We start from the raw sequence: 12973 nt of genomic DNA on the forward strand, positions 1-12973 counted from the left end.
AACAAAGCCTCAGGGACTTGTGAGACAATAACAAAAGTTCTAAAATTCACGTCATTGGAGTCCCAGAAGACTAAAAAATAATGTCTGAAAACTACCTAAATTTGGTGAAACAACATAAACCTACATGTTCAAGAAGCTCAGTGAACCCTCAACAGGGTAAACCCAAAGAAATACACTCCCAGTCACATTATAATCAAACTGCCCAAGACCCAAGACAGGAAAAAACTTGAAGGCAACCAGAGAAAAGTACATTATCCATAGGAGAATAATGATTCAAATGACTGCAGATTATTCTGCAGATACCATGGAGGTCAAACGGAAGTGGTACAACATTTTTAAGTGCTGAAAGAACAGCACTTAAAACACTTCCTCTAACAGCACTTCCTCTAAGAACAGGAACCAGACAAGGATGCCCACTCTCACCACTCCTATTTAACATAGTACTGGAAGTCCTAGCCAGAGCAATCAGGCAAGAGAAAGAAATATAAGGGATCCAAATTGGAAAGGAAGAAGTGAAACTGTCACTATTTGCAGATGACATGATTTTATATATAGAAAACCCTAAAGAATCCACCAGAAAACTTTTAGAAGTAATAAACGAATATGGTAAAGTTGCAGGATACAAAATCAACATACAAAAATCAGTTGCATTTCTGTACACTAACAACGAAGTAGCAGAAAGAGAAATTAAGAATACCATTCCATTTACAATTGCAACAAAAAGAATAAAATACCTAGGAATAAACTTAACCAAAGAGGTGAAAGAGCTGTACATGGAAAACTATAAAACATTGCTGAAAGAAATTGAAGAAGACACAAAGAAATGGAAAGATATTCCGTGCTCTTGGATTGGAAGAATTAACATAGTTAACATGTCCATACTTCCTAAAGCAATCTATAGATTCAATGCAATCCCTATCAAAGTTCCAACAACATTTTTCACAGAAATAGAACAAAGAATCCTAAAATTTATATGGAACAACAAAAGACCCCGAATAGCTAAAGGAATCCTGAGAAAAAAGAACAAAGCTGGAGGTATCACACTCCCTGATTTCAAAATATACTACAAAGCTATAGTAACCAAAACAGCATGGTACTGGCACAAAAACAGACACACAGATCAATGGAATAGAATCGAAAGCCCAGAAATAAACCCATACACCTATGGACAGCTAATCTTCGACAAAGGAGCCAAGAACATACAATGGAGAAAAGAAAGTCTCTTCAACAAATGGTGTTGGGAAAACTGGATAGCCACATGCAAAAAAATGAAAGTATACCCTTACCTTACACCACACACAAAAATTAACTCCAAATGGATTAAAGACTTGAATGTAAGACCTGAAACTATGAAACTTCTAGAAGAAAACATAGGCAGTATTCTCTTCGACATCGGTCTTAGCAACATATTTTCAAGCACCATGTCTGACCGGGCAAGAGAAACAATAGAAAAAATAAATGGGACTACATCAAACTAAAAAGCTTCTGCACAGCAAAGGAAACCATCAACAAAACGAAAAGACAACCTAACAAGTGAGAGAAGATATTTGCAAACCATACATTTGATAAGGGGTTAATCTCCAAAATATATAAAGAACTCATGCATCTCAACAACAAAAAAACTACCAACTCAATTAAAAAATGAGCAAAAGACCTGAACAGACATTTCTCCAAAGAAGATATACAGATGGCCAACAGACACATGAAAAGATGTTCAAAATCATTAACTATCAGGGAAATGCAAATCAAAACTACAATGAGATATCACCTCACGCCCGTCAGAACGGCTATAATTAACAAGACAGGAAACAACATATGTTGGAGAGGACGTGGAGAGAAGGGAACTCTCATACACTGCTGGCGGGAGTGCAAACTGGTGCAGCCACTATGGAAAACAGTACGGAGATTCCTCAAAAAATCAAGGACAGAACTACCATATGATCCAGCTATTCCACTGCTGGGTATTTATCCAAAGAACTTGAAAACACCAATGCGTAAAGATACATGCACCCCTGTGTTCACTGCAGCGTTATTCACAATAGCCAAGACTTGGAAGCAACCTAAGTGCCCATCAAGGGACGAATGGATAAAGAAGATGTGGTATATATACACAATGGACTACTACTCAGCCATAAGAAACGATGAAATCCAGCCATTTGTGACAACATGGATGGACATTGAGGGTATTATGCAAAGTGAAATAAGTCAGAGGGAGAAGGTCAAATACCGTATGATTTCCTTCATTAAGTAGTACATATAACAACAATAAACAAACACATAGAGACAGAGATTGGATTGGTGGTTACCAGAGGGGAGCGGGGGGAGAGAGGAGGGCGAAAGGGATAATTCGGCACATGTGTGTGGTGATGGGTTGTAATTAGTATTTGGGTGGTGAACATGATGTAATCTATGCAGAAATAGAAGTATAATGATGTACACCTGAAATTTATACAATGTTATAATCCAATGTTACTGCAATAAACAAAAAATTAAAAAAAAAAAAGAAATTTTACTGATCAACTCAAAAAAAAAACAAAAAACAAATTGAACGTTTGTGGCAACTCTAAGTCGAGCAAGCCTACTGGGTGGCACTTTTCCAACAGCATTGGCTCACTTTGTGTTTGTGTGTCACATTTTGGTAATTCTCACAATATTTCAAAGTTTTTCATTATTATTATATTTGTTATGGCGATGTGTGATCAGTGATCTTTGATGTCACTCTTGTAATTGTTTTGGGGTGCCACAAACCACACCTATGTAAGACAGCAAACTTAATGGATAAATGTGTGTGTTCCAACTGCTTCACTGACCAGCTGTTCCCCTGTCTCTCTCCCTCCTCTGGGGCCTCCTTATTCCCTGAGATACAACAAGATTGAAATTAGGCCAACAAATAACTCTACAATGGCCTCTAAGTGTTCAAGTGAAAGGAAGAGTAGCACATCTCTCACTTTAAATCAAAAGCTAGAAATGATTAAGCTTAGTGAGGAAGGCATGTTGAAAGCCAAGATGGGCCAAAAGCTAGGCCTCTTGTGCCAAACAATTAGCCACGTTGTCAATGCAAAGGAAAAGATCTTGAAGGAAATTAAAAGTGCTACTCCAGTGGACACACAAATGATAAGAAAGTGAAACAGCCTTATTGCTGATATGGAGAAAGTTAATTCAGTAGTCTGGACAGTAGATCAAACCAGCCACAATATTCCCTTAAGCAAAAGTCTAATCCAGAAAAAGGCCTTATTTCTCTTCAATTCTATGAAGGCTAAGAGAAGTGAGGAAGCTGCAGAAGAAAAGTCTGAAGCTAGCAGGGGTTGGTTCATGAGGTTTAAAGAAAGAAACTGTCTCTATAACATAAAAGTGCAAAGTGAAGCAGCAAGTGCTGATATAGAAGCTGCAGCAAGTTATCCAGAAGATATAGCTAAGATAATTAATGAAGGTGGCTACACTAAACAATAGATTTTCAATGTAGTCGAAACAGCCTTATATTGGAAGAAGATGTCATCTAGGACTTTCACAGCTAGAGAGAAGTCAGTGCTTTGCTTCAAAGCTTCAAAGGACAGGCTGACTATCTTGTTAGGGGCTAATGCAGCTGGTGACTTTAAGTTGAAGCCAATGCTCTACTATTCCAAAAATCCTTGAGCCCTTAAGAATTATGCTAAATCTACTCTGCCTGTGCTCTATAAATGGAACAACAAAGTCTGGATGACAGCGTATCCGTTTACAACATGGTTTACTAAATACTTTAAGCCTACTGTTGAGACCTACTGCTCTGAAAAAAAGACTCCTTTCAAAATATTACTGCTCATTGACAATGCACCTGGTCACCCAAGAGCTCTGATGGAGATGTACAACGGGATTAATGTTGTTTTCATGCCTGCTAACACAACATCCATTCTGTAGCTCATGGATCAAGAAGTATTTTGACTTTCAAGTCTTATTTAAGAAACATATTTTATGTTTCCTATAGTAAGGCTATAGCTGCCATCTATAGATAGTGATTCCTCCAATGGATCTGGGCAAAGTAAATTGAAAACTTTCTGGAAAGGATTTGCCATTCTAGATGCCATTAAGAACACTTGTGATTCATAGGAAGATGTCAAAATATTAACATTAACAGGAATTTGGAAGAAGTTGATTCCAACCCTCATGGATGACTTTGAGGGGTTCAAGACTTCAGTGGAGGAAGTAACTGCAGATGTGGTAGAAACAGCAAGAGAACTAGAATTAGAAGTTGAGTCTGAAGATGTGACTGAGGTGCTGCAACCTCATGATAAAACTTTTAACAGATGAGAAGTTGCTTCTTATGGATGAGCAAAGAAAGTGGTTTCTTGAGATGGAATCTACTCCTGGTGAAGATGCTGCGAAGACTGTTGAAATAACAACAAAGGATTTAGAATATTACATAAATTTAGTTGATAAACCAGCAGGAGGGTTTGAGAGGACTCACTCCAATTTTGAAAGAAGTTCTACTGTGAGTAAACGGCTATCAAACAGCATCACGTGCTAGTGAGAAGCTGTTCGTGAAAGGAAGAGTCAGTTGGTGCAGTAAATTCACTGTTGTCTTATTTTAAAAAATTGCTGCAACCACCACCTAATAGTCAGCAGCCGTTAACATCGAGGCAAGACCCTACCTCAGCAAAAAGATTATAACTCGCTGAAGGTTCAGATGATGGTTAGCATTTTTTAGGGATAAAGTATTCTTTACTTGAGGTATGTACATTGTTTTTTTAGACATAATGCTACTGCACACTTAACAGACTACAGTATAGTGTAAATAACTTTTACATGCACTGAGAAACTAAAAAATTCATGTGACTTACTTTATTGCCGTGATCTGGAACTGAACCTGCAATAACTCCGAGGTATGCCTGTATAAAATTTTCTATATCCAGCAAAAATCATCCTTCAGGAATGAAGGTGAACTACAGACATTCTCAAATGAAGAAAAACTGATTAAGAAAAACTAAGAGAACCTGTTGCTAGCAGACAACTCTAAAAGAATTACTAAAGGAAGTCCTTCAGACAGAAGGAAAAAGAAACTAGAAGGAAACCTGGAACATCAGGAATGAAGGAAGAGAAACAAAAATTGTAAATATAACAAATGATTCTCCTCGAGTTTTTAAAAATATATTTTTCAGTTGAAAACAAAAATTATAGCATTGTTTGATAGGATTTCCAATGTATGTAGATATAATATTGTAAGACGACGAGGACATAAAGGGAGAAAAGTAAAGTGACCTACATGGTGGTAAGGTTTCTACATTCCAGTTGAGGTGGTAAAATATTGATTTTAAGTAGAATGTGAAAGTTAAGAATGTACGACGTAATCCCTCAAGCAACAAATTAAAAAAACTATGCTAAGATATATAGTCGAAGTCACAATAAATTAAAATAGAAGACTAAAAAACGTTCATATAACCTAAAAGGCAGGAAAAAAAGGTTTCCTCAAAAACCACAAACTACCAAAATTCGCCCAAGATGAAAAAGATAACCTGACTAGTCATAAAACTATGAAAGAAATTAAATTCATAGTTGAAAATATTCCAAAACAGAAATCTCCAGGTTCAGAGAGTTTTACTGGTAAATTCTACTGAATATTTAAAGAACAAATAACACCAATTCCACACAATATTTTCCAGAAAATAGAAGAAGGGGGAGTACTTTCCAACTCATGAAACCAGCATTACTCTGATACAAAAACCAGACAAAGATAACACAAAAAAGAGAAAAATACAGACCAATATTCCTCATGAACATAAATCTAAAAATTCTGAAAATAGCAAATTGATTCCAGTAATACATCAAAAAGAATAACACACCATGACCAAGTGGGGTTTATCCTGGGAATGCAAAGCTGGTTCAATATTAAAAAATCAATTAATGTAATCCACTGTATTCATAGTCTAAAGAAGAAAAAAAACACATGATCATATCAAGAGACAGAGAAAAAACATGACAAAAATTCAACATCAGTTCATGCTAAAAACTCTCAACAAATTAGGAATAGAAGGGAACTTCCTCAACATGACAAAGTGTATCTTCAAAGAACCTACAGCAAATACCACACTTAATGCCGAAAGACCGAATTCTTTTTCCCTAAGATCAGTAAAACAGCAAGGATGTCCACTTTAACCACTCCTATCCAACATTGCACTAGAAGTCCCAGCCAGTGCAATAAAGCAAGAAAAAGAAATAAAAGGTATACAGATTAGAAAGGAAGAAAAAGAACTGTCTCTATTCACAGACATGATTGTCTCTGTAGAAAACTCCCAAGGAATCTACAAGAAAACTCCTGGGATAAGTGAATTTAGCAAGGTCACAGGATACAAGGTTAACATAAAAATCAACCATATTTCTATATACTATCAATGTGCAATTGGAAACATGATTATTTGTACAGAATAAATTTCAATGAACCAGTTATAAGTCAGATGGATTCCCTCTAACTTTGACACATAGCTACTTAAAAGACACAGGAGTTTCTACTTCATTGACTAGTTAATTACTTAGTTTATGGATTACCTGGAAAACGAGTTGCTATCCCTTTAACTTAGTGTAACTAGTATGCCAAAAGGGACCTTTTTCGTCCTGAACCAACAGCGCTTGGATCAATAGCACTGTCTAGCACTCAGGGCATTTTGCTCTCCTTCACTTACTGCTTTGGACTTTCTTTAGAGGAATGCCAGGTTCTTCTTCTTCCTGAAGCAGCTCAGCACTTTGTAGGAGAGCATGGACCTCTGGATGCAGGTCATCCACACTAGCTTCCCCAGAAGCCAGTGCTCTACAGTGCAATACCAAGACAACATCTTGGTTATAGAAATGAAAATATCGGCACACTCTACTTGCTTCATGCACACAGCCATCATCCAATAGGCACCCAATCAAAAAGTTTAGTGACTCCTGCTCATTCCAATCCAGTCTATTCTCACAAGTCTCTTTGGATGGAAGGCCATTAAGTTCTAAGTATTTTGATGTGTTCAGAGCAGCCAACTTGGAGAATGAAAACTCACTGGCTAAGCTATCAAAGGAAAGTTCCCCACTAGTTGAGATCTGCTGAGAAAATCTGGGCTCTATTTCCTCCTGGTTTCCTCTGAGGGTGTGCTGGGTGATGCGGCAGAGCCAGATCTGCGTCTCCAGCTCCTCCAGCTTGTCGACAGGCACCAGGTCCTCCTGAGCAAGCCAGTGCCCTGCCAGGGTGAGCAGTAGATGGCGTTCCTCAATGCTGCTCTGTCCCTCCACAGTTGAGTACTCACATGCCACAAGGGCCTGGGCTGAGAAAAAGGAAGAAGCTGCTTTGCTTGAAATGGAATTTTTCTTAAAACTCTCATGGCATTTTTTCCAGAAGTCAATTTTTGCTTGTTTCAGGGACCACTGGTCAATATGTTTTAAGGTCTGCATTTCCTGTGTTATCTGTGAAATTTAACAAAGCAAATTTTAGTCTTTCCTCAATAAAGAAGTACCATAAACGCTAATGCTCTCTAAGTATACCATACTCGTGAAAACAAAATCAAGTCAGAGAACATGGGGCTTGGCTACACATGATCCTGGGTATTTTATCTGGAAAGTTAAGGAATGAAAAACAATTCTATATTTATCTAATTGAATGGGGTTCAAGAAGAAGTCACCTTATATTTAATTCTATTAAAAGGAAAATAATTATAGCATATTCTGTAAGCCAACCTCACATTTAAAGCATACCTTCTTCAATAGAGGGCATCTTAGGCTCCTCCATTTCTGAAAGTAATGTGTGTGTCAAAAGCCTCATCTCCTACAAATTACATATCTCATTTGATTCTCTGTTCAGTGCTGGTTCAAAAAGCTAAGATTTTAAATACTTAAAAGGCTAATGATACCTCTTCAATAACCAAGTTGTCCACAGGTAACTCAGCTAATTCCGCTACCCTCTTGGCCAAAGCAAACTGTCCATCTGCCTCCAGTTTTTCCAAGATAGATCTACATTCATGCTGAAAATTCTCAAGGCTGTAGCTGGTAATAATCACATGGTTAATGGCTATGGACGTATCTTTCAAAATTTGGCTAAGGACACACAGCTTCTTTACATCTGGACCTGTGCCAAAGAGAAGAGGATATAAACATTTAATCAATCAAATGCCACTATGGCATTTCAAGAGTAACTAAATATCAGGGGGAAAATATGTATGTTTAACATAATAATGTGGCTAAAGGAAAAACAGAAACCTATTTTTCTACTCTGGTTGACCAGCAGAGGAAGCCATAAGGCAGCTCCCATATAGTAAGAATTATTAGGGATTAGTGCATGGACTCAGTCTACACATCTGGCTCTATATACAGGGCAGAGGTTGGTGGCCTACTATGTAGTAGGAACTCGGTCAACCTTGGGAAGATTTGGCCATTCATTCAGGTTAGTCCCACTTCTTTCTGGATTTTTGTCCTAGCTTGATTGTTCACTTGTTCATTCAATGCAGGCATCATGTGGATCAAGAGACAGAACTTGTAGGACAGTTGAAGCTGCAGCTGGCCAACAGCCCAAGTGTGGCCCATTGTATTCAGAATGGAGCATCACCTTGCTCCTCTGGACATCTATCTACTTAACCCAGGGAGACCCAGCTGAGCTCTTCCTGACGTACTCAGGAAATTCTTATTATCGGTAATATTAGGAATTCTCTCCCGATAACTTACGTGGCTGGGTTTGCTCCCACTCCCAATCTGTGTAGAGCCTGTGTGTGCCCTACCATAAAGGAGTAGCATAAACAACATTCTATAGGAGCCTACTCACAATGCCGTGCGCTGAGCTGTGGTCTGATTTAGGTAGTTCAAGGGCAGTGAGACACCCTACACAATAACCACTAGTATGAACATGCTGGATTTCTTTGTTGGCATCATATAAAACACAGTTTTTTAAAAAAACACTTCTTTTCTCTAAGCACGTACATGTTATACACGCACACACAAATATTCTATAAAAATAGAGATAATTTAATTATATGAATAAAATCATTATAGTAATAGTTAACAATGAAGACAATCCTTATAATTTTTCAAGGATAGAGTACCTCTGGCAAGAAAACAGGAAATTCATTTCTGAAAAAAATTAAAATTACTACATATCAATGAAAACACCTATATGTTAAAAGGATCTACTGTTTGGTCTACATAGTAACTGACAAGTACTATCTTACATACACTACATTTTGGAAACACTCCTCTTTCCTTCCAGTCACCAGCCCCACAGCCTACAACACTGGCACTGAGCTCAGCATTCTCTGCAAATCTGAGCTCTCCAGCTGAACATCTGTGAGTTTAAATGTGATAAAATAACCTTAGTAGTGAAAACATCAGAATCTAGTGTAAAAGAATAACATTATTATTCAACAAACATTTGAAGTTATCAAACAAGTAGAAAAGAGGGTAAGACAATATTGGTTTGGTTTCATTCAATCAGCAACAAGCTTAGCGACTGCCAATGTCTGGATCAATCTGCAAAAGATAAGCACAATTTGTCTCTGAAAACCTCAAAACAAATTAGGCATTCCTGAAATAAGTTTGTGACCCTGAGCAATGATGATATTTTAAGGTTACCTGTCAGAGAATGACAGTGACAGGGTAATGTAGAGGCTAGCTGGGGGGAAATGTGGCTATCTGACAACTGCTTAGAATGAGCAGATAATTGTATCATTTTATATCTTGTGCTGTGTTTTGAATGCTTTAACGATGACTGAAGTTTCCTGTAACCTCTTCTTCATACTCCGTTACAGACTGTAAATGTCATGTTATATATCATATGCATTTTAATTTCCTCAATGCCCTTCTAAACATATTTTCAAGATTAAGCTAATTTCTTAACAGCAACTTAATTGTAAGGATTGTCTTACCATCAGGGAAGAGATGCTCTACTCCAACAAACAGTTGTAAAAGCTTCCCCAGCTCATACTGGGTCCTACATTGCTGCAACATAAGCTTCAAAAGAAAACACACCTGCTCCTTCAGCCATGGGGCAGGGATGATAGTGTGGACCCTTGTGGCTGCTGTTTCAAGCTATGAAAAAAAAAAAAGAGGGTCAGGGAAAGTGGTTTCACAGGAATAGCAAATCAAAACTTCCAAATCTGGGAATGCCTAAGAAAGCCCAGGTACCATGAAAAGTCCTCTCCTGAGCCAGCCCTGATGGCCTAGTGGTTAAAGTTCGGTGCTCTCACCATTTTGGCAGCCTGTGTTTGTTTCCTGGTCACAGGACCATACCACCCATTGGTCAGTAGCCATGCTGTGGTGGCGGCTCACAAAGAAGAACTAGAAGGACTTACAACTAGGATATACAACCATGCACTGGGGCTTTGGGTACGAAAAAAGAAAAGAGGAAGATTGGCAACAGGTATTAGCTCAGGGCAAATCTTTCCCTGGGGAGAAAAAAAAGTCATCTCCTATCACAAAGATGGATGCTTATTCAAGTCCTTTCCAAACAGCAGGAATCAGTGTTGTGGCTCAGAGGACTGGCAAAAATAAGCCCTCCTCCACGGCTTTGGAGTTTGCCTCTTTGCGAGATGTCCCGGGGTAGAGAGCTGTGTGTGTGAAAGTCAAAGACGGGAAAGAGACCTAAAGACTGAATGCTAACGATGGAGTGAACTGATGCAAACACCTCCAGTTAGTGACTGTCAAACTAAGAGCCCTGTGAGTTGCTGTGAAATTAACTAGACGTGTTTCACTTAACAGCTTCTTTAAAGAGGGATCTAGGGTCCAGAAGATCTGAAATCACATATGACGCCCTCTTAGAAAGACTTGCTTAACATTACTGAGCTGGTTCTACTAGTTTGCTTCTAGTTTACATTATCGTTAGAGAAGGATCTCAAGAAGCCTGGATTTATGTCATTTTAATCAAATGCTAATGACCCCAAGTAGCAGACCTCATTAGCTTGAATTAGAACATTAGTTCTTAGTCTTTATTAGTTTACCTATCTCTCTTGCTCTAAGAAGAGGGACTACAGCAGGCAGATGATAGAACTGGTTGAAGGAAAAAATATATGGAAGTAAAGGGCTGAGTCAAGGATAGAGCAGCTGCATTGCCCCTCCACAGGAAGCTGGGGCAGAGGTAGTCAGGCAAGAATAAGAAGATACCTCGGAGGACCTAAATGTAAAACGCAAAACTATAAAAATCCTAGAAGATAACATAGGAGAAAACTTAGATGACCTTGGGTAAGGTGATGCCTTTTTAGATACAACACCAAAGACACAATCCATGAAAGAATTATTGCTAAGCTAAACTTTATTAAAATTAAAAAACTTCTGCTCAACAAAAGACAATGTCAAGAGAATGAGAAGACAAGCTGCAGGCTGGGAGAAAATATTTGCAAAAGACACATCTGATAAAGGACTGTTACCCAAAATATACAAAGAATTCTTTAAACAATAAGAAAGCAAACGACCCTATTAAAAAATAGGCCAAAGACCTTAACAGACACCTCACCAAAGAAGATATACGGATGGCAAATAAGCATATGAAAAGAAGCTTTACATCATATGTCATCAGGGAAATGCAAATTAAAACAACAATGACATATCCCAACATATCTATGAGAATGGCCAAAATCTAGAACACTGACAACACCAAAGGCTGGCAAGCATATGGAGCCACAGGAACACTCATACGTTGCTGGTGGGAGTGCAAAATGGTACAGCCACTTTGGAAGACAGTTTGGTGGTTTCTCATAAAACTAACCATACTCTCACCATGTGATCCAGCAATCTTGCTCCTCGGCATTTACCGAAAGGAATTGAAAACTTACGTCACAAAACACAAAAACTGGCACATGGATGTTTAGAGCAGCTTTATTCAAAATTGCCTAAACTTGGAAGCAATGAAGATGTTCTTCGGTGGGTGAATGGATAAACAGACTTGGTACATCCAGAAAATGTAATATTATTCAGCATTAAAAAGAAATAAGCTATCAACTCATGAAAAGACATGGAGGAAACTTAAGATGCAGTAAGTGAAAGAATCCAATCTTAAAAGTCTACATTCTATATGATTCCAATTATACCACATTCTGGAAAAGTCAAAACTATAGAGACAGCAAAAAGATCAGTAGTTGCCAGGGGTTGGGGGTGGGGAGGGATGAACAGACAGAGTACAGAGGATTTTTAGGGCAGTGAATATACTCTGTATATTATAATGACGGACATATATCATTATACATTTGTCCAATGTACACCCAAGGAATGTATAACACCAAGAGTGAACCCTAAGGTAAACTATGGATTTTGGATGATTATGATATGTCAATATAAGTTCATCCTTGGTAACAAATGGACCATTCTGCTGAGTGATACTGATAATGGGGGAGGCTATGCACGTGTGGGGATAGGGAGTATACTGGAAATCGCTGTACATTCCTCTCAGTTTTGTTGTAAACTATAACTGCTCTAAAAAATAAATTCCTTAAAAAAAAAAGGGGGCGGGGAGAGATGGCAGAGTAGAAAGCACCAGGAATCTGTCTCCCTACCTAGACAACAACTGCACTAGCAGAATCTGTCTGATGTAACTGTTTTGGAACTCTGGAGTCTGCTGAAGGCTTGCAACTTCCAGAGGAAGACTTAGAAGGTAAATTACCGAACTTTGGTCAATTTCAGCCCTTAGCACAGTAACAGCTACCCATCCCCAAACCCTAGTCACATGGTAGGCAGTTGTGCACATGTTCCTGAAGCAGCTTGCACACAGCTTACAGGAGTCAGTGGTGGTTGCGGGACAATGGATGACACACAATGATCTTATCTTCCAAATATTGGAGATCTGTGCTCTGATCACTGATTGCTGCTTCTGACCACAGAAGGGCAGACAAAGAGGCAGGCAGCCATTGTTGTTTCACCTACCCCATTGTTGCAAGCCCCTTCCCCTCCAGCTTAAGTACTTCCAGGGGATTTAAAGGGCCAGAGCCCTTTTTCTCCCCCCTTCATTTTTTGCTTTTTCCCCTTTCCAGAGCCAGACATTAAAGACTAAATGGGAGTCCCA

At 38.5% G+C, this 12973-nt stretch overlaps 1 protein-coding gene across 5 annotated transcripts in view; it reads right to left on the minus strand.

The window, feature by feature from the left end:
- Positions 1–12973, minus strand: part of SPG11 (SPG11 vesicle trafficking associated, spatacsin) — an 82980-nt gene that overhangs the window by 12053 nt on the left and 57954 nt on the right. For 4 of the 5 annotated variants that reach the window (XM_058541475.1, XM_058541473.1, XM_058541474.1 and 1 more), the window contains 3 exons: positions 9849–10011; positions 7848–8062; positions 6651–7404 (listed from right to left, as the gene is read on the minus strand). In XM_058541475.1, coding sequence (XP_058397458.1) covers positions 6651–7404; positions 7848–8062; positions 9849–10011 — 1132 coding nt within the window. The remainder of the gene's footprint in view (positions 1–6650; positions 7405–7847; positions 8063–9848; positions 10012–12973) is intronic. The other variant, XM_058541477.1, reaches the window with a different exon arrangement.

Source organism: Diceros bicornis, chromosome 5, assembly GCF_020826845.1.
Source record: "Diceros bicornis minor isolate mBicDic1 chromosome 5, mDicBic1.mat.cur, whole genome shotgun sequence".
In the NCBI taxonomy this organism is placed as follows: Eukaryota; Metazoa; Chordata; class Mammalia; order Perissodactyla; family Rhinocerotidae; genus Diceros; species Diceros bicornis.